The sequence below is a fragment of the Pelmatolapia mariae genome, linkage group LG18 (genome assembly GCF_036321145.2).
Source record: "Pelmatolapia mariae isolate MD_Pm_ZW linkage group LG18, Pm_UMD_F_2, whole genome shotgun sequence".
Lineage (NCBI taxonomy): Eukaryota > Metazoa > Chordata > Actinopteri > Cichliformes > Cichlidae > Pelmatolapia > Pelmatolapia mariae.
In genome coordinates, this window is record NC_086243.1 from 11,643,388 (window position 1) to 11,666,018 (window position 22,631).

Below are 22,631 nucleotides of genomic sequence, written 5' to 3' on the forward strand. Positions count from 1 at the left end.
AACAAAAGCAAATACATTCTGCTTTATTTTGAACAGATTAGAAGAAAAGAAAAAAGGCGATTTGGATGTAACACATGTGAACTTATCCAGCATTCATTTAAAAATAAAAATTAAAAACCTAAAAAGTAAGACAGAAATGGGCTCCTTTCCAATTAAGGATCTGCTTAGACTCGTAGCTTTGAAGACTATACTGGTAGTTTTCTGTGTTTTAGGGTTCAAACAGCAAATATTTGTTTTTTGTTTTTTTAAATCAGGTTAAATCATTTGAAAACTATAAGTAGCCATCTTGTTTATTAAAGTACAATATATACACATCATTTTCCCCTAAAACATAAAACCCAAAACAGTATAGGGCTTCAACTTTACCTTGGATTGTATACAATGTACATACAGTACATACATGAAGTGGACCGGTCCCAAACCCCAGGAATGAGACCTGTCCTGACCCAGAGCTGGAGCTGCGCCTACATACTGGAATCAGCTGCCTTTGTTCTCTTTCACAGCAGTCACACTCCTCACTACAGCTTCCAGGTGATGAGGTGTAAGGCACTGACAGCGCCTCATGATAGTGCAATGCTCAGATGTTCCCTGTACCTTTTGCTCTCAGAAAAAGTTCCAAACAGGGCCCAGTTTTCCAAAAAAGAAAAAAAAGTATCCATTTTCAAACCCAGGAGAACCATTCCGAAAGGGACTGGGCATGACATGACGATGCATGACCCTGGCAGCGTGTGGAAACTAATGAGCATGAAGGAAACAAAAAGAGCAATGCATCGCGCGTGCGTGTATACAATCTACAGTTCCAAAAGAAGAGTTAAAAAGACAGAAAATTGGAGAAAACCCTATTCACAAAAAAAGTAAAATAAACCCTGCTTTGGTAAAGCAGTTTTTAAAATGCACCATCACTATATAAAGCTGATTATCGCATTCATATAATATGATGAACATATGCATCTTCTCGCTCTCCCTCACTGTTTGAAGGAGATTGTGTGTGTGTGTGTGTGTGTGTGTGTGTGTGTGTGTGTGTGTGTGTGTGTATGCGCGCGTTTGTGTGAGTGAGAGATCACGAATATGTTCAATGTTAAAATACAGAGAAGCCTGTAACAGGATCTCCATGTGAGAAGTGCAAAGGCCTCAGCAGCACATTAATTTCAAACTGAAGGTGGCATTTATCACCTGTGGAATTTTTTTTTCTTTTCTTTCTTAACTGTCACAGAAGGTCACATGTGTTGTGTTAACAAACGCTGCATAAAACAAAGAAAATGAAGAGGTGCAGACATTTAACACCCATCCAGTTTCAAGCAGATTCAGTTGCACGGCTACTTCTGCCACAAGCCTAGATGATGCTGCAGTCTCTGGGGAAGCACATGGTGCTGAAGTTTAAAGCACAAATGCAAACTTTTGTTTAGAACAGAAAGCAGGCCTGCCTGTGACCAAAACACTGGGACTTTGGAACAAAATAAATAAACAAAAAACAATAATATATATTCCACAATCTAAGAGTTCACCATTTAGTGAAGAACAAAACCTCTGCAGCAACAGGAGAATGGAAAAGGGATGCCACAAAACACCCTGGATCACTTTATGTCTCTGACATGAACAAAGATAGGATTAAGTAAGAGGAGATTGCAGTGTCTTACTTTCTCTCTTACAGGTGGTCAACTTTAAAAACTACAAAAGATAACATCTTTATTGAAAAAAAAGAAGATGTAGAGTTTTAAAATACCTCACATAAACTTCAATTTTAAATACCTCAAAGAGCTTTAGTCTTCATTAGTATTTAGCTTTTTGGTGGCTTCTTACCTGATGCAAACAGCATGGGGAGCCGCAAGCTTATATTAGTGTGTCAAAGTAACACCAGTCTTTGTGACAGGTGGGGGGTGTCAGGGATCATCTGGTGGAGCAAGTGTTAGTTTTTAAGTCAGGACAGAATGGAAAAAAAATGAATGAATGAAGTAGTGACAGACGAGGATCAGGGCAGCTGCTGCAGCTTTTTAAAAAGCACAGTAAAAATTATTTTTGATATTTACAATGAGGAACAAGAATACATTCAGGCAGCAGAAGGAGAGGGGGGTGGCCTCTTCTCTCTACGAGGTACATTTGGCACTGCTAATATTCAACCCATCCCCACACATTCTAATACAGTCCTTCTCCATCCCTTTGTCTTCTGTCTCTTCACCAGACTGACCGGAACGTCAAGCTAAACTCTGACTTCTGTGGGTCATAAAGTGTCACCTCTGCTCTTACTGTTCATTCATGTAATACTCGGGGCTTTGAAGTGGTAAACACTGCAGTGTGGGGCCGACGGAGCGTTCCTGCGAATGTCTTTTGATAAGACGCAAAACTACGCAGATCCAGTGCTCCCCCCATGCTCGTTTCCCCCCGCTTCAATCAGCAGGAGTCTTTGGTTCAGAAGGCACATGTGTGTGCGCGTCTCTCCACAGAATCCCTCCTGTATTTTATTCTTTTTTTAAATATCCTTTGATATAAAAACCCCGGCAGTGTGCAGGCCACCCGGACTCCAGGGTTTTTTTTTTCCTTCTTCAAAAAGTCAATCCATTTCCCAGCTTCCTGCTAGTAGTCTTTTGGGAATGGCGGAGGGAGACTGTGGGCGGGTGTAAACTTAGATACCATTGGTCAGATCTTTGATGACGTTTGCCTTCACCAGCTTACGAAGGAACTCCTTTTCCTTGGATATGTTGTGTGTCCATGACTGCAGGATAATCAAAGGAAAGGACATATTGAGAAAGATACAACATCACAGATGAAGCACGAGGATAAGTGGTGGGAGGAGGCATATTAAACAGCACATTTTCCAACAGCGCCAGACAAAACTGTATGTTAAGTTTAGGGTTACTATATCTCCAGTGTCTATACATGTGGGTGTTCAAGTGTACAACAATGGAGCATGTGTTAAGCCATGGTGGTCAGTCTTCTGTCCTGCTGTGCTATAAGAATTCAGTCCAGTGGGATAGTTAGGGATAAAAGGAGAAGGAATAGATAGAGAGCAAGGAGGCACAGGGTGGAGGAAGAGACCTATGAGAGAGAATGAAAAAAAGTGGAGAGCTTCAAGACTCTCTTATAAGGTCTGGCTGTGTGTCTGTCTGGGTCAAGCCTCCTACAATTACATGATGGGAAACACCACGGCCTGAAAGAACAATAACCTGCAGTTTTCGCAGAAGTCAACAGCAAAATTACAATGACATTTAAAATGCAATAACAACAATAACGACCTGCTGGCAACCACTGGTTGGGAGAGAAAAGTGTGTATTCCGCGACTAGTTGGCAAATGTTTACTTAAGGTTACGTGCAATCGCTATCATTAAAAAGGTCCACGATGAAAAGCTCCTTCCAGCTGCTTTGGTCGCTAGCAGATTTGGTTGCCAGTAATTGTGAATATTTGCAGACAAGTTGGCGTTTTTCATGTAAACTACTCACAGAGAGGTAGCGAAACTGAAAAGTGCACCTTGTGGGGTCGTCATCTAATATGTAATCCAGCATGGAAGCACTCGAGACAGTTTGCTCCATTTGCTTTTAGCTACCACTCTGGCTGGTTTTATGGTGTTTCATTAGCTTTAATGACGATCCGCTGTGGTGACCCCTACGTCTTTTAGCAGCTAAGAGACGAGGAGAAGCAGGGTAGAAATAAACCCCACTGCCTTCTCAGCTTCACTAAGAGTCGGTCCGTATCCACTTTGCACACGGGACAGACAGGGCAACATATGCATTGGTTGCAATCATGTCTTTGGGTAACTTCCAAATAATAACTGTCAGACTTTATTCCTCTCTGACTTCTTTCTTTAGTGAAACTCCACATGACAAAAATGTTAAAGTTGTGACCATAAAATCAAAACTGGAAGATGAGCAGAAAGATGCCAATGGCTCCACAGCCTCAGGTCATCATTCTCTGTGGGTTTTCACAGTCATTTCATCAACTATTGATCCGATCAGTTTAAATTAGATCATTTCCAAGCACAGCTTTGAGATGACAAAAACGAGGATGCATAGATAGACATGTATTGCGGATTTTAATCCTCCACCCAGACAGTTAAAGAACAGGCCTAAGAATAGCTGGATGGTTTACCAGTTGTGCGGTTCCAGAAAAATCAAAACCTCAGGTGCTGGTTAAGCTTTCCAAACAACAGAGAGAAAAAATGAAAGGCTAAAAACATTAACATTAATTAGCCATGTGTGGCTGATGATGACAATGCTGATGAAGATGATGACAATAAATGCCAAAGGTTTACTGGGAGTTTAGACAAAGGTTATCATCATACTGAGCTCATGGTTTACACATGTCAGCGCACGGGTGACATCTCTGATTCAGCTCGGTTTCAGTGTAAACACAGAGATCCACACTTGATGGAGCAGAGAGAGCTCCGTCATGAGGACGTTTAGAAAACGATCTTTTAAGTGACTGATGAAAGACTGTTCCCACTTCAATCTAAAAATTTAGTTCGACAATTTTCATTTTTCATCTTTCATGAATTTATGTTTTAATTTATCAAGAAGTTTCACCAATCTTTCATTTTGTTTATGGTTTAATATACGTACGGGTTTGTTTCCCTTTTTTTCCCCCCAGACATTTTCTCTGGTTTCTACTAATCTGTGCTCTTAATCTTTCATGAAAGCAGCTCTGACTTAATTTTCCAAGTCAAATGGGACGTAAAGTTACAGACAGGTGACAAATTAAGAGATGTGCCTGAGCCCTTAAACCTCAGTATCGAGGTGGCCATTACTCTCTTGTGGCCGTGTGGCTGGCATGCTTTTCCTCTTTGAAGCATCACTCCATAACAAGCTGTTTAGTGATTGCTTTCATCTTACAATGTAGCATTTCCTGATTCTGATGGGCGTAGTCTACATCCATCTGAAGGGCACGAGGGGTCACTGAATGGTTTAAAAAGTATTGAAATACTGTGTATTGCATGCTATGGCATTTACACATCTTAACTATAGAAGATATTGGATCTGTGAAGGGATATTTTTTGGAAAGTTAATCCTTTCACAAAACATCCAGAGACTTGGAGCTGACGGTGCAGTTATCAGACACAAAATGTTCCTGACGCCTCTGCAGCTTTAACAGTCCCTTGTAATCTTAAATATTTGTAGAACAACCATTAGCCAACTGCAAAGAGCTGTTTAGCACTCCGGAGCACCTCCAAGCATTTTTTTTCCCATAAGCTCATAACGGCTATAATTTTGGCTTTAAAGAAAAAAAAAATGGGAGAAGTTGAACCCCAAAAGAATTCTTGGACTAATATTACCATAAGCCCAAACAGTGACTGCTTTGTAGTGAATGTATTTTGGCTGTAGGCCAGTTCACGTCCCCCTCGCACTCCTTCACAGGAGTGGTGGTCCCTCCTAATCAAAGTCTACAGTTGTTACTTTGGTTATTCTACTGTGGCCAAAGGGTAAGGAGCAGCTAGTATATTGTTCTCATTAGGAATGAGCCCATGTCGTTCCGCATTTCATTTAAAGAAATCTTAGAGTGCCTCCAATGCTGGATTACCCTGTAGTGAAATAAGTGCTGATGTGCGAACGCTCACCTCTTTAATGGCGGACATCTTGACAGACTCATAGTAGTGCAGAGGTGCGTAGGGCTTGTTCATGTCGTAACCAAAACCAGCCACCGCCACCTCGTCGCAGTTGTGCAGTGCCATTGTTATAGCAACAGTCCCCAAAGTTGGAATGTTCTGTGGCAGAAACACAGGTGTGGGCAACACACACACACACACACACTTTATTAAAATGAAAAACAGGTATGACAAAAAAAGAAAATCCAATTATTATTATAATTTTCTCATTGCATCTGACACAGATGTATTCTACCACTCTCGTATCTGCTTCCCTCCCTCCCTTTTCGGTACTTCTGTCTTTGTTCTACTTCACTGCTGCTAACTGACTCTGAACACTTGGTGATTAACTATTACCTTTGAGATGTGATGCCTGTAGACCCCTGCTACGACACGCTGATCTACAGGGTTGAAGCTGTGCTTCCTAACTGCCCTGGGGTGCCAGAGATCTGGGATTTGGGGGGGTAGGTAAAAGGGCCTCTGTGTGTGTTTGATTGTGTGTGAGGATGTTGCAGAACAACAGAGAGTGGGGGGGGGGGGGGGGGATGCAGGGTGCAGAAGAAAGCAGAGGGAGGGAGGCCCCATTTAAATCATTACCCTGATTTGCAGCCCTCAGGGTAGGTGGAGCTGAACCAGCAGCTGGCCAACCCCCCACTGCATGTTCTAATAAGAGATTATTTTACACACATGCAGCCACACACACTCAACATAAACACCAGTATAACAAATAGTCCTCCTCATTAATTTCCATGTACATAAACATACACTGTGATGGTCAGAAGAGAAACGGTAAAGTGTTTCTAGGGAAAGAATGTGCCAAATCATACAACTCTGCAGCCAGACAGCGCTGCAAACACCCAGACACAAACACAAACGTGCACACAGATCATCATGCACTCGCTCTCTTATGCACACACACACACACACACACACACACACATATATAATGTGATGCCCACATGTTCAACACATGTTGCAGAGTGGAGTTCATGCAGGGGTGTTCTTGGTGGCCCCCAGAGGGTGGTGTTAGGGTGATACACTCCTCATGTCCCCTCCAATTCCCCCTATCCCCGCCAAGTGTACACAGACACATACACACACACTGTTTGCATACACAGCTATATACACTTGCAGACCAGTATTTAATTTCAAACAGTCTGATGTTTAGTTTGTAATTTTTCTGCTCTGCAATCGATTTGATAGTCACCAATTTAAATTTCATCACTTTACTTCTTAAACAAAATATTCTCTGGTTAACGGGATGACACGGCAGCAGAATTCACCCTGCCTCCGGGTTACAGCGAGTATTCACTAGTTTTTAATGTACCGAAGTAAAATGCAGTGAAAGATCGGAACGCTTTAAATCCGTGGCTCCCTAATCACAGCTCCTGTTCCAAGAATGAACTCTGCTCATAACTTACAGCAAAATAAGCCCCTAAATGGCTCCAGAATCAGCAGATTATATAACATTTGTATATTTTCTTCAATTAGTTATTTTAAAAAAAAGAAAAAAGAAAAAGACTCTTGTGTAAGCAGGGCGCAGGCGAGTGGGGCTGTAATTATTCTGCATTTCATTTGGAAACACAGTCCAATCCCCTCCCCATTCTTTCTGGATATTGAGCTCTCATTCTCTTACAAAAACAGATGAACGTCTCATCTATGCATACAAAGTCGATATCTGATGTAGCCTACGTAACTGGCCGACGCCGTTGCCAGCATTTATCCTTGTCTGGACTGCACAGTTACATTTCAAGGGGGGTGCACGTCAGGTTACACCACTGAACACAGTGCAGGTTTTTTTTTTTTTTTTTTTTTTTTTTTTTTTTTAGAAGGGTGTGCAGTTACAACATACCTACAGTGAAAGTTTAAAACAAAAGTAAAGTTCCACTGTTACTTACTCCTTTGCCCATGAGGCCATTGTTGAATGGCAGGCCAATGAACTGGAAGGCAGCCTCCTGGATGAAGTAGGGGTTGAGGATTCTCATCTCTGTCGGCTCCCGAGGCACAGACTGAGCCACCGACTTCCAAAAGCCATCTGTGCCTCTCTGAAAAGTAAAAAGATGGAGGACAGAAGAAAAAGGTCAGTTTGTGTATGGTAAAGAATTTATTTTACACTGTCAGATTAGAGACATGTCACAGAGGCACAAATGGGGAAAAAACAAAAAACAACAACAAAAGGTTTCAATTGATGGCATTGGTGATAGCCAACTAAAATTTACCAACCAAACATCAACAAAAGATTATCCTCCTTAAACAAAGAAGCAAACCAGAAGCCAGGCTCTGTCTACCACTGATTGGGGAAATTACTTCTGGACCTTTAATGAATGAAGGGGAGGTTGGGGGTTGCCGTTTGCAGGACACCAGCAATTTTGACCCATCAGAAGGAAAGTCTAGCAGTTTGTGAGGGATGCAGTTGCCCTAGAGTGGTAACGAGAGGCTGCACTAAAGTCCTCATCAAAGTTTTAGAAGATGTAGATAAGACAATAGTGCGACACACAGTTGAACCTTTTTAAGGCTTTAGTGCCATTTTCCTTCCGAGAAAGAAATACTTTATAATCTAAGTGAACACCAAATAAGGAGAATGATTATAGGTGCTGATAATAGTGCTGCCATGTTAATATGCACCGACCCTGGAGCAAAACTGCTCCATTACCGTGCTGAGACTTTCTGTTTCCTACAATTTTCTCAGGCTTCTGGAAATATCAATATTAGTGAAATAATTGATTTTGACAAAAAATCTTTTGTAGACCCACTTTTGTCTGAAGCCAGACACCCTGCTGGGAACCTATCCATACTCAACATCTGTGGGTAAATATTGCATTAGAAAGAAAATCACAAAATCACACCTTGACCCGAGGGTGTTCCGAGAGACCTCGGGTCTTTTTACACAAGACAAGCTTCATCAGTCGCTAGCACAACCCGTCAGACATGCTAGTAACACCACCTGAATAAAATTATGCAACTCTAATGAAAGGCACTTGCCCAACTTAGTCCTTCCAGAACAGCTGACGGATATTAGTAAACTGAGACACAGACAAAAAGGAGAAGGAGAAGTTTATACATAATGCAAGTGAATCCTGAGTCGAAACTAGCTCCCTTTACTGCATTCAATTCAAATGTTACACTAAATTAACAAGTAACAAATTAACAGTGCGTGATTGACTTGTCTTGACAGCGCAGCTTCCTAAGATCCATGAAGCCAATGGGAATCACCTGTTCAAACAGTCAAACACTCGCCTGGCTGCCTTTGATACAGCAATGTGTGTATGTGTGTGTGTGTTTGTGTGTTGGCAGAGGCAGTAGCAACAAGTCTGATGGCTTTGTGGGTTCAACAGTGGCGGCTCTTTTTGAACGCAGGCCCAGCTCTGTGCCCTCGGCAAGCCGCGACAGGAACAGCAGCTCATCTCTCCTGTCAACACAGCTTGTGTTTGCCAGAAATCTATTTAGCCGAGCTGTTTGGATGTGTGCAGGTCTGTGTATGCTGAATAAAGAGTGATGCATTTTTTTCTTTATTCTAGGAAGGAGAGCGGCTAATGACACAACACACACACACACACACACACACATACACAGCAATGACCTGACATGCACATAGACACAAATGTCACAGGGTGGGGATCTCTTTGAAGATCAGACAAGTACAGGTGGCTTTGAGAAATGTATGAGCAATTAGTATGTAAGGATTTGGGATTGTTAGGAAGGATGGGAACGGTGGGTATGTTTATGAGTTCAGGAATGTGGGAAGCTGCTCACAACCCTGTTTTCCAAAACGCTGTAACACTTTGTAACATGTAAACAAAAAACAGACAGCAATGATTTACTTGATCCCAAACTTTGAGAAGGAAAGATGTGGTGGATTTCAAAATGCTGTGAAAACTTGGTGAGCAAATGGTTTAGAAAAAAACAAAACAAAACATAAAACTACAAATGTTTTAGTGATCATAAAAAATATTCAGAGAATTCAGTGGCATTCCTGTGCACAAGAACAAGACTGAAAACAAGTCATGAATGGCTGTGATGTTCAGCCTCAGGCTGCACTGCATTAAAACCAGACAGTTCTGTACAGAGTCAATGCACAGGCTCAGGAACACATCACAGGAGCAGGAAATAAATGTTAAAACACAAAAAGAAAATTATTAATTCCACAGACTTCCTTGTACCTGAGAGATAATTTAAGGTGGATTAAGGGGAAGTGGAAAACTGATCTATTTTTATGGCATGGCCAACTTGCGCTTCTACAGAGGCACCATTAGGGCTTGAACATTATATACAGTTTACCAAACCACATCCTGCATGTACTACATTAATATGGCTTTGGAGCAAAAGAATCTTGGTGCTTAACTAGCTAGCCTGCAGTAAACACCTGCCACCCACTGGAAACATTTGGTTCATTACAAATGAAACACATGCGAGAAGGACGACAAACCGCTGAGCAGAATGAGAAACAATAAGCCCTGTTTTGGACGTTTCATTGAAGGTTAAACACACAGCAATGAACAATGAACATCGAAATGACATAAGATAGGTATCCAGTAAATAAAGGTTAAAAGAAACGGCTTTAAAGCAGCACTGAAAAGGCTGCACTGAAAAGGCTGCACTTCCAGCGATGAGTAGCGTACAATCTGTACTCAAAGCTCCTACAAATAGCCTTAAGGGAACAGGATGTGGCTCCCACTGTGGACTAACTGCTAACCTCTGTGTGAGCATGCACTTGTTTCTCAAAACAAAGCGCTGTAACTTTGCCCTAGACACGATAGGAAGCTACGGAAAGAGTCTTTCACACCACTTGCTAATGACGGACGCACACATGCTCAAAGGTGAACACACGTGTACTGCATTGGCTGGCTGGGCTGTCACTGAGCTGTGTTCAAAGAGGAAATGACTGTTTCCGTTCTCCTGCGACAGCTTTATGGTTAAATTGGTTTAGATTATTAGATTTAAGTGTGTGCACAAGGCGGTGCGCTCCAATAAAGCACCTGTTAAAACAAACCTGAACTGGGCGAGTTAATTATTTGCAATGCAAGGAGATAGATCCTACAGGGGGTCAACATTACTCAGTTACAAGAACTTAAAAATCAGCTTGGTGCCAGTCAACCGTGTTGAGGAAAAGATGATACAACTCCTTGCCGTCTTGTCAGAAGGTGGATCTCAAAGTATAACGAGCCTGAACTGAGTGCAGATGAGCAGAAATGATGAGTTCACAGATTCAACAATTCTCCAAATAACAGGAACAGCAAGCTTATACTTGCTTATACATCTACATCAAAGCACAGCATACAGCTCGGGCTGGCTTAACCTCAAACTCTGAATTACACACATTTGTCCACTACAGGCAACATTCACAGCATTTCTTGAGAGCTAATTATAAACATTGTTTACCACACAGTGCAGAGAGCTGGAAATGCAGTTCTAAATGTATGCACTGTGTGAGACAATCTCCAGCACTATATCAATGCAGTGATGTTGCGATAATATCTGTGCAATACTGATTTTTCTGTGCCGAGGATGAAGAGGATGTACCAACAGAGCAGTAATGCTGTTGAGATTAGAAATGGACTATTATTGATTCCTCGGAAACCACAAACAAAAGCATGTACGATTAAAGTAGATGGCAGAGTACATGTAACTTGTCAGCTTGAGCTGAAGCCTTACAAAGGCTAAGTGTATTTGTTTTGTGATTTCAAAGCTGCTGGAAAAATCACAATTACATAAACCATTAAAGAAGAAAAAAAAAGGGAGCTTGAATCAGAGGATTAAAGCGTGCCACAGGATGAGGAGAAGTCCTACTGTAAGCCTAAAGATGGAAAGGATCAAACAAATGGAAAAAGTGAAGCAAAAAGGAATGGTACAAGGAAAAAGGTCATTAACAACAGAGCTAAAAATCTCAAAAAAGGTAACTAAGATCATGTGCTGGTGAAATACCTAAATTAGACTGTCCATAAACATAATGGTATGTATCCTGTGTCCTTGCATAAAAAGGCTCAAATAAGCAACAGCTTTGGTTTAGAGCCTTGCATTGAGAGTTTTTAGCGTGCTTTGGTTTCATTGTGGCTTCCAGCCCAAACCAAAACTGAACTCACCTTAAAACTAAAGTGGTCCGCTGTGTTAAGTGAAACAGCCAGCTCAGTTTATAGCTTCTGGGGGTCCGAGTAAAAAGTGCAGACACACGGAACAACAATGAAATATGAGGGATAAAGGGAAAAAGGTTTCACATTTGCAGGGTTACTACAAGTGGCTTTAAATGCCTTCAGCGTAAACCATCTGTCTGCCACAAGCAGTGAAACCAAACAATCTCGTCACCAGAAGCTGTTTTCAGTTTCAGCCTACATTTGACTACTCTTCAGATTGATCTCAGAGTATTGCTTCAATAGCAACGAATGGCCTTACTTCCCTGATTGACAACCGTAACACTTTTTGGAGTTTTTCAATCCTGTAAACTTACCAAGCGAGGATGTAGTTGTGTTTGATGTTTGTGCCGTGGAGCTGCACGGCTCAGACGAGGTGGACCGAATTTCCGGAGGGCCGACTTAAAGCAATTTTGAAAACGAAACGGCAGCCCCAAACTGCGAATAATCACAATTACAGCTGCCTGGAGGTCATTAGCACTGTGTACATGTCAGGTCTCTGAGTTTACAAGTGGTAGTGTCTTACCACTTAAGTGCTCCTCTGAAGAGGAGCCATTTGTGCAAGAATGTCTGAATGGAGAGAGGTAGGCAGTAAAACCTGGAGGTGCACAGCAGGGGATTACAGTTACTAAAGGTCCATTTATAATATTCCCCCTCTTTGTTTTTAGGAGGGAATCTGAAGCGGTCCCCGATTTGTGTTTTTTGTTTTCTTGACACATACCACAACCTCTCCTCCCACTGAGGTCACAGTGATTGATCAATTCCTGGTCTCTCTGAGGTTACTCAGTATGGGAAGCACAAATCTCCAAACTTCCACGATTGCAAAGATGAAAATCGTGCCAGTGCTTCACGGCTTCACAACACTACAACCTTTAAAACCAGCAGGTGCAGCAAAGTCTCTGGGAAATAACAGGTGACGTGTTGAAAGATCACAAGCAGTGTCACAAGGATCTGCTTGTATCTCATTATAAAAAAAAACAAATGAATAAAAAACTAAACAAAAACACAACAACACAAACATCAGTTCTTCTGGTGACCTTTTGACAATTCATAGGTCGCCTTAAACTCTCATAAATACATCATTAATCAACATCCACTCTATTGGAACACAGCACCGAAGGAACCCAGTGTACAGGTCCCAGTGTAAATCACAGCAGGCTATGTAGGTGACTCACTTCTGAAACACAACACTCGTGGCAATCAGTGACATCCGGACACCACGTTAGTCACTTGGTTCACGTTCAGAATCCATGTTTACAAGTATGTAAATGTTTATGAATGCATGTATGCATGCAACTGGGGGATTCTCCACAGATGTTTGGGCTTAAAAGAAGAGCCATATACCTTCCTGCAGTTCATCCACAGTGAAAGGGTTGCAATAAACTTTTTTGGGATAAAATGACAAGTATGTAAACCCAAAAATCTGGGCACCACACGGGGTGACACAGCTCACTGGCTCACACCAGTATTCCAGCCATCGGGAATTTACATTTAAATTTCTCAATAATGTGGAGAACCTTGCCATTCTAGAGACTCGATTTTTTAGCTACACTCGATTTTTTTGGCATTACCAAAAGACACAAATATTGGCTACACTCCAGTATTTTGTTACTTTGGAATAAGAACCCCTGGCGGCATTTCTATTAAAGGAGAAGTACTTTCTTCCACAAATTGTCTGCATCCATCATTTATCTCTCTGCCCTGCAGCCAGCAGCGAAAGCTCCTGTAAACAAACAGGAGAGATAGAACACCGACACTCCACCTTCAAACCCTGTGTTTACCACCGGCTGTATATCTTTCACTGGATCTGTTTAAAAATATCCCCACATATACAAACACATGCAGGCTGTGTGTGCATGAACTGTGAGTGCACACTGTGCATGAAGGCAAAAAAAATTTAAAAAATAATTGCAAATTAGACCCAGGAGAGAAAAAAACCTATATCAGCAATCGTGGAAATCGTGTTTGAGCACATGTGTAAACAGCATGTAATGTGGCAATCAACCAGCCTGTTGCCGTTGTGGGGTCCAATTTTAAGGCAGAGTGAGAAAGTTAGCTTGTAATCAGGTAGACAATGAGGGATAAGGGAAATTGGAAGCTTTGTGATGCTTTGGGACTGTGTATGTATTAAAAAGGACAGGCACAATTAGGAAGAAGGATTAGATGTGATCATGACTGGATTTCTTTGCGTGCGTCTGCGTGTTTGTGGAAGTGTCCGAAACTCTAAATAACAGATTGGGAAACTGTCTTGCTAATTTGTATTCTGGCCAGCTTTCCAAGACTGCACTCTAGGCTCATGAAAATCTGCAATAAATGAAGGATAGTCCGGCACATTTACCACCGGCTAGATGAGTCATTTGGAACTGCGCAAGTGTGTACCACCCACTAACCTTTCAGAAAAAAAAAAAAAATTACACTTGCTTTCATAACCACAGAAGGCAAGTAAAAAAGGTTTTTCATCCCTTCCAGCTCCAAGAATGCAGGTTACACAAAGAAATTCCCGGCTGTAAAAGCTCCCGAAGGACAACTGTCCAGAGTTACATTATGTTACCCTCTAGCACGAACAAAATGGATCGAGTAAAGGGGTGCAGGGGGGGCTTGCTGCTACTTGATGAGGATTTCCTTCAAATAGTTCTTTACCAAAAGTATGATTGTTTTATTCCATTAAATACCTGTTTGTGTGGTAAGAAGTAAAGAAAAATGGTTTTAAAATAATGAGCACGCATATATTTAAAAAAAATTTATTATTACAATTATTTTTTTTAGGAACGTTTTTCCTGAGATCACGGGAGGTGAAATCAAACGTGCAGATAAAAACATCTTGGTGTTTACTCTGCATTTCTCCCTGCTGCTAGTGAATGAGATACAATGAAGACAGGATATCAGTCTTTTGACGGGTTTCTTTCATGTTGCTGCCAAGGCAGAAAATCCAACAGCAAACAGATATTGCTCTCCTAGTAACACAAGCAGCTTCATGCTTCACTAAAGGTATATGCTGCATTTTCTTACCAAATAGTTTAATGTGAGCAAACAAATTAAATGCCCGTGTGATGCATTTTTAAATAAGCACATAAAAGCTTGCTGCAGACAGTTCATTTATCATTTAAACCAACGTGACGTGCTACTTATTATACACAACTTTCGAAACTAGTGTCAAATGAAAGCATTCCCTAAACACATCGGCTTACAGTCATAACAACACCTACCACCACTGAGACTCTACCAGGGAGCAACGGTCAGCACTAATGAGGAAGGCAGCCCATTTAACATCTGGACCAAAGCAGTTTAAACCGACAGATTGCACAACTGACCGACTCTGCTATTCTAGGACTGTAGACTCTTAGCAACAAGCCTGAACAGTTAGAGGGGCTGTTTTTTTTTTGGATTGTAATTCTATAAACCACCTCACTAAACTGATATCCATTAATGGATTACTTTTACACTGCAAACTGTCTAGAATGGCAGATGAATTGCATTCGATTTCCTGCCATATAAATAGTGTGTCCCATTATGTTCCTGTTTTCTGGAGGTCAAACATGGGTCTCTGCACATGTGTCAGTATTCTGCCATGCTGTCATCGAGCCTCAAAACAGAAGACACTGATGATATTTCTTTTTCCTGATAATTAACGCATGAGTTGCATTCCTCCTTCCTCAGCAGATCAAAGAGGACTGAGTCAGACGCCGGGGGCCAGATCAATTATCCAGGCAGCCATTTTCACTGTCCTCTCCATCTGACACGCCACAAAAATCTGGGCACTATCAAAGGCTGAAGAGGCCAGAAGCCAGCCAAGAAAGCCATTTTATTTTATTTTACTTTACCGTCAACTTCCACTACTCACTCTCCTTTCCTCAGCTGTTAACCCTTTACTCCATTTTACATTATCCTTTCCACCTATCCATTTTCTTTTGTCCTTTAACCAAAATTCACACTACTACTTTGTTTCAGTTTGTTATGCCATACCCTAACTGTATTGTCCATTCCCACCCACCCACCCCGATTCTGTTTTTTTCCACTTGTGACTTTCTATTTTGACAAAAGCCGCCTTGTAAAAATTCCAGCTGGGATACGGTCTCTGAAATTCACTCGGCTGTGTCAGAAAATAAAGCAGGTTTCCCAAATCCTGTGTTTTCTGATGAGACTTTTTTTTCCAAAACAAAACCACGAAAATAAATAATTTGGTTATTCTGATTGCTTAAAAAAAAAAAAAAAAAAAGTCATACACTCCCTACTCTGATTTTTAATAAAACTGCATATGTGAATTTTACAACACCAACATTAACAACAACAAAAAAACAAAACCCACACAAACAAACATCTGCTTTAAATTCAACACTCCTCCCCACGCAGGAGACCTCTGTGTGCACCTTTGCACCACTTCCTGTGCTCACAGTTTTTTGATTGCTCACTGGAAATCCCAATATGACCACCTGCATGTGCTCTTTTTAGATTTCACCACAGGCTAAACAAACATCAACTTCTGTGTCAAACTGATGCAGATTTCGTGTCGAGGATGATCACTGGAGCCAGACACTAAAGCTTGGTGTCCAGCTACGACCTGAACACCAAACTGTAGTTTAGAGAAAGCACACAGAGTCCAAACCCAAAAGGTCAGTAGTGTGACCAGAAGCATGCTAACCACTCACACCTCTGTATGTCTGTCCTTTCTCACAAATCCATTTAAATTTTACTTATACAGCGTCAAAATCTCAACAACAGTCGCCTCAAGACGCTTTGTATTGTAAGGTAAAGACCCTACAATAAAAGAGAGAGAACCCCCAAAGTGAGACCAGGCAGGGAGACACGACAAAAGGCACACTGTGGAAGAAAGCCATGGATTAATAATAACTAATGACTATATGCAAAGTGGTGTATAAACACCACTTTGGAAATTCCAAGTGGAAGTGTTGCTGTTTTGACAACTGAAATTTCAGTGTGCATGCAAGTGGCCAGGGAGCGATTCAAACCTAGGAAGAGTGCTCGAAGTGATGCAATGGTGCACAGAATGGCCTTAAAGGGGAAATCGTCCAAATTTAAAATCAAGTCAAGTTATTGCCCTTTATGGGTGAATTTGTGACCTCCCCTCACAGAAGAAGGGAGGATTGGTTTTGCTTAACACTGCACATGTGGAGCTTTATAGAAGCACTCAGCAATAATGTAAATTCATAAAGATATAAAACATGCTACAACTTAAAAAAAAGGGGAAAAAAAGAAAAGAAAAGAAAGGGAGGATCTAGTATGTTCCCTTAAATACTTTGAGGCAGGCCCTTTGTCCTTAAGCTAAGTGGATTCAAAATAATCCCAGTCAAAGATATATTATAGACTGCTCAACAAGAACAGAATGAAAGTGCCAAGAGAGCTTTTTTCTAACAAAAGGACAAAACGAGAAGAGGAGGCATTAAAAGACAGCCATGTTCGGTAATACTTTCATAGATAACGTAGACACAATTGGGCCATTCAGTCTGACCCTGTGAGATTAATAGGGCAACTCATAACCTGTCAATTAAATGTGCTAATACTAATATTCCATGGGACATGCGATAGGCTTGTTACATGGCAAAGCAAAGGGAAAAAATAAGGTCATTTTTCCTTGAATGTCCTTTCCACATTAAGCATTTAAATCATCTAAAACATTCCCAATATTAATTTAGTATATGGCATAGTTATGTATATTCTTATTTATTCTTTTACAAAGTGGTTTAGATTTCCACAGAAGGTAATCAGGAGGATGTGATTATAGATTATACTGCTCTGATTTATATGTTCAAAAGGAGGACAAAATTGTTGCGCAATAATGTGCAATAATTCAGCCGAGTGCTGATCAAACCAACAAATACAGAGTGAGGAAAGCAAATGCTGAAATAAATGAAAGAAAATGTAAGTGAATGCAAGCATAAGCAGGAATCTTGTTCTATAAAAACTGCTTGCATTTTGGATCCATTTATATTTTAATAGTCAAGTAGTTCAAATATCTTCCAGGTTTTGTGTTTGTAAGTTCAAGATTTCAACCTTCATTCATTGGAAGAAAAAACAAAAAAAACCAAACAAACAAAACAAAAAAAAAACAACACCAAAAAACAAACAAACAAACAAACAAACAAACAAACAAACAAACAACACACCAAAAAACAAAGCAACCCCCCCCCCCCCCCCCCCTCAAATATGTCCTTACCATTTTCTCCTTGTAGGCCATTTGTCTGAGCCACTTGAAATCAAGTGGTTTGAAAGCAGATAGAACAAAAAGTGAGTCTTGTTCGTAGTTTTCTGGGTTCTGGATCGCACCCTCTGGATATGTAATCCTTATGGTGGTTTTGGTTCCTACATCTTTTCCATAACCTTTTACTAGAGCTTCATTCAACCTGTCAACGCAAGAAAGACAAAAGAGTGGAATCAGGAATTTAAGAAAAGCATAGTGAAAAGCACAGGATTATTATTTTCGATATTTAGATAAAACAGCACATCTGCAAACAGAAAGACAAAGCAAAACCTCCACATGAAGGTTCAGCTGACACATAAGCACATATGCAGTGCTGAAGCATAAGCTGGGTCTATGCATAAAGACTGGCCAGAGGGAAACCCAGCTTGCAACCTCATCACAAGAGCTAACATCTGACAACATCTGGGTAAGCCACAGTCATTCTGGAAACAAGTGGAATGTTAAGTTCAACCTGAGCTCTCAGACACAGTCACTTAAGGTAACAGTACATCCTGTTTTATTTTGGAGTTTCCCCGTTTTCATCTTTAGCTCGTTTAGCTGAATAGTGGGCTGCTGTGCTCGCCTTTGGGCTGAAGCGAGTTCACAGTCCGCTCCACTCCAGGGAATGCCCGTCTGCCTGCAGTGAGCTCTGATGTCAGGTGGAGGCAGTGTATAAAGTATGCATAACAAAAGGTCATAACAAAGTATGTTACTGAGTCCCCCCCAAATAACAAAAAACAGAGCAGAGACTTCTCGATATTCCACAACACCGATTCCCAGCTCACTGAAGCAACCATGCATTCCTATTTGGTCACGTGTTGATGATGCAGAAGACATATTTTCTTCCCTTCAACTAAAAATTCAAGCTGTCCAAGGGGGCTGTCCAAGGGGGCCGGCCGGCCGCCCCCCCAAAAAAACCCCCCACCTTCACACTATTTAACTTATACAGAACACTGCTGTTATACAGAATCCCTTTTATTTTGGTATCTTACCTGACCACCACATCGTATTCGTCTATTCGGGACCCCAGAGACTTGTTGGACAAGATCCCACCATTACCCACAACGATGCATCGTTTACAGCTGAGACTGGAAGGCAGGACAGCCAGACATTAGTCATATTAAGAAGAAACAAGGACGCAAAAAGAGACTTCATGTTGACGCTGATGAGTAGGGTGCAGGTACCTGTCAAGCTCCTCTCCCAGCCCGTAATTTTTTGTTATAGTCAAAATGCTGTCTATTATTCTCTCTGCAGAGAAAGAAGAAAACAAAGCAGGATTTTAAAGACAGGACAGAACCTCCATACTACAATAAATCCCCATTAAAAATTCATCCACGAGTACATTAAATGCAAAATGTGGGTGAAATTCATTGCCAAGCTTATAATTTTTACCTCGGCAGTGAATGATGCTCCAAGTATCAAACATTAAAATACTCCATCTACTAATCTGGCACTAGAAATGGAGCTCTGTCATCAGAGTCAGTCACTTTAAGCGCTCAGAACGTCCTTTTAGCTCCTCAGATGAGTTGATGTTCTCAAATAATGAAAATGACATATTTGAAAAGCTCAAACTGGGGGAAATCACACTTTTAAAGGCCAAACAGACTGCCAAAGATTTCAACATACCACCCGAGATATAACAATCTAGGTGGTCTTCAAACAGGAAGAGAGAACACCACCCTCCGTTTATTCACTCATAGATAAGGAGTGACCAGTGAACCTCAGGAATAGTGGTGATGGGGATTACAGGGGGGGGAAGCTGTTGTATTCTGGAGAGGAGTGAATTTGAGAGAAACAGCCATACGGAGTTAAGGATGGTATGCGTGTGTATGTAAAAACTCTGCCATAAAAGCACTCAGAGTGGAATGCTGTTTTCAAACAATCACATTCTCCTGGTTAAGTGGCCGGTGTTGTACTCGTCTCCTTGCATGGCTAGCACCCCTCTGATCACAGGTTGAGAAACGGCGATGTTTAGCCATAGCGTGCATTCCTGCCATGTTCTACGGGCTATTGTGCTGGAGTCATAGCTCCAGCATTAGATCTTGCATGCATTTCTTCCTCCTGACCATTTTTAGACCTCTTATATTTATAACTCATCTTCTTCAACATCCCAAATGTGCAGATTCCATTAGAGTTGCACCTATTTTTGTTCCATCTTACATTTGCAGGAATTTGTAACTACGTGGATTTAACAGCTGTGATTTAAAAATAAATAAATAAATAAATAAATAAAATATGTCCTCAATTCGCATCTTCATCGTTTAAAAAAAATTAAAAGAAACAAAAAGTCTGGCATTATTTTATAGCATTCTATTTCATTTATTATATTCATAATGCAGCACACCGTCTGCCTTTACTCTCACTCTTGTTGTTTCTCTTGGCCTCTTTTTGCAGACTGAGCGTTTAGACTGGGGCCTCAACCCAGGTTGTAAGACATATTATAGTCCATCCACCCTGTCTAACAATCCTAATGATTAACCTAGTGAAGAGAGGCGAGCAGAGCCACAGCTTATTGTTTGGATGTGGTGTCAATGTCTGGCGTCAAGTATCACCCTGAGCAGCATAAACACAAGGCTAGGACCACACCTGGATCCGAGCGGGTGAAAAGTGAAAAATCACAATGGGTAGTGTGTTCTTTCAGAGGACAACATGGAAGCTAATTGCTCTAAGTACCTGCGGTAAACCCTTTCAGCAAAGCATGTCTTGTGGTAGTGCCAAAAGACAAATTGCTGCAAGTGCAGACATTAGTCCAATGTGGAACTCTTGAAATGTTAAAAATCTTTACTGGCAACACCGACGAATAGCAGAAGCATCACATAACACATAAACACAGACACTTTGCTGGAAAGAGTGGAGACTAAACACTACAACAAATCCTGTGATGAAAGAAAGATGATCGCAAAAAAAAAAAAAAAAAAAAAAAAAAAAAAGGCCAAAAATTTATCTGCAGTACAAAGATAAAGTATCACTATCCTTGATAAATTAGTTAACAACTGTGAAAAAAAAAAAGAAAAGAAGAACAAAACTGCTAATGACTGCAAATGTGAGATGTGTTCAAGTGTTTGGCACCAGCTCACAGTCTGGCTGCCTTAATTGTGCTTCCTCCTAACTAAGTGTAAAGTTGCATAACGGTCGGTGTGATTTCATTTGGTGGACATGCTGAGAATGAAAACAGCACCAATAGTGCAGGGACATCACTCCTTTACTTGTAAAACTGTGGAGCTGGCTGATGAGGACACAGTTTTTAAATAGTCTGCTGTAGCTTTCTAACCCTGGATTAGTATTTGCAAAGAGATTAGCTTCTCTGATCATTTGTACACCAAACTGGATGACGATCCAGTTTTCAGGTGTTAGGAAAAAGTTCATCCCTACACACATACACAAAAAAAAGTTAATGTCCCAAACTAAATATAACAGCTGGAAACAAGCATGGATACGTACAGAAGCAACTAACAACAAATCACATCATTTCCTCCCAACAGGTTCTCCAAAAATAGCACTGCAAGGAATTTATAAACTTATGGTTCACACCCTCACACCACAAAATTCCTCCAGTCTATTAACAGTTTAAAAAGAAGTCCACTTTAGACTGCAGAAATAAGATATTTAAAAAGATTTTCATTTAAAATTTAAAGCGATCACTGGCAGTGTAGTTTTATTCCCCCCCGGAAACCAAATCAGGGCAGCTTAACGTTTATTTTTCCTTCTTCAGGCTATAGCTGATGTGTCCCAAAGATACTTCTTGGCAGAATAAAAAGTAAAAATAAAACTCCCACCCACTAGCGCTACTCCGTGGTCTCAATTTGGAATCCTTTGTGGAGTTCTATTCAAGATCCACACGTATCATCTCTCCACATGAGTACCACTAAAAGGGAAACCCCACTGCCATCACAGTCCGTGGAGAAAACAGAAACCAGGTGTAACACTCACACAGGGAGCGCTCTATTGATAGCTGTGTGTACACGTTCAATTGACGGTGGAGAACTTGCCAGAGCACAAAGGTAACATTCACTTTACCTTCTGCTTGTAAGTATTGGAAAATGTGACAGAGCACGCCAGTGAAGACAGATTAATGTTATCTCTTAGGTTCCCATGGTACTGTGTACTTGTTCGATATCTGAAGTGCTGGAGTGTGTTAAGGTCAGTTAACAAGTGCAAGCACTGTGTGCGGACATGCTAACGTTGGAGTGTTGGAAGACATCAAATTTTCCGGTCCCAAGATAGAGTTCATCCAGCAAATAAATGTAAATCACTTGAAAGGTCACGACAAACACAGAAGTCTGCGGAGGTTGGACTGACTGCCTGAGATTACTAAAAAAAAAAAAAAAAAAAAAAAAAAAAAAAAAAAAAATCTATCATATACTTATGAATGTTATACCATGAGAGCATTACCAGTATTACCATGTTATGCTTCGCTGGCTGTGAAGGCAGTAAAGCAAGTATTTTTTAATTTCAGGCTATAGGTACTAGACTTTCCCAGCTGTCAGGGGGCAAAAAGTGGGGTACATCCTGGACAGGTTGCCAGTCCATTTCAGGGCAAAAACATAGGGATAGCAAACATTCAGTCACATTTACACCTACAGACAATTTAGAATCACCAGTTAAAGTAATAACCAAGTCTGTGGACTGTGAGCTAGAGTGCTGGGAGAGAACCCATGTAGGTAGAGTCAAATTTTGGATTTGATTGGCAATTCCATAACTACAGCTTGGTGAGTGCAGTTTTGACACTCTCTCCACCTC

General features: G+C 41.0%; 1 protein-coding gene across 5 annotated transcripts in view; it reads right to left on the minus strand.

Annotated features, from left to right (window-relative positions):
• Positions 1–22,631, minus strand: part of st3gal3b (ST3 beta-galactoside alpha-2,3-sialyltransferase 3b) — a 39,923-nt gene continuing 17,292 nt past the window's right edge. For all 5 annotated transcript variants that reach the window (XM_063461506.1, XM_063461511.1, XM_063461509.1 and 2 more), the window contains 6 exons: positions 19,076–19,139; positions 18,884–18,979; positions 17,868–18,054; positions 7,469–7,615; positions 5,544–5,690; positions 1–2,710 (listed from right to left, as the gene is read on the minus strand). In XM_063461506.1, the coding sequence (XP_063317576.1) occupies positions 2,621–2,710; positions 5,544–5,690; positions 7,469–7,615; positions 17,868–18,054; positions 18,884–18,979; positions 19,076–19,139 (731 nt within the window). In that variant the 3' untranslated portion in view covers positions 1–2,620. The remainder of the gene's footprint in view (positions 2,711–5,543; positions 5,691–7,468; positions 7,616–17,867; positions 18,055–18,883; positions 18,980–19,075; positions 19,140–22,631) is intronic.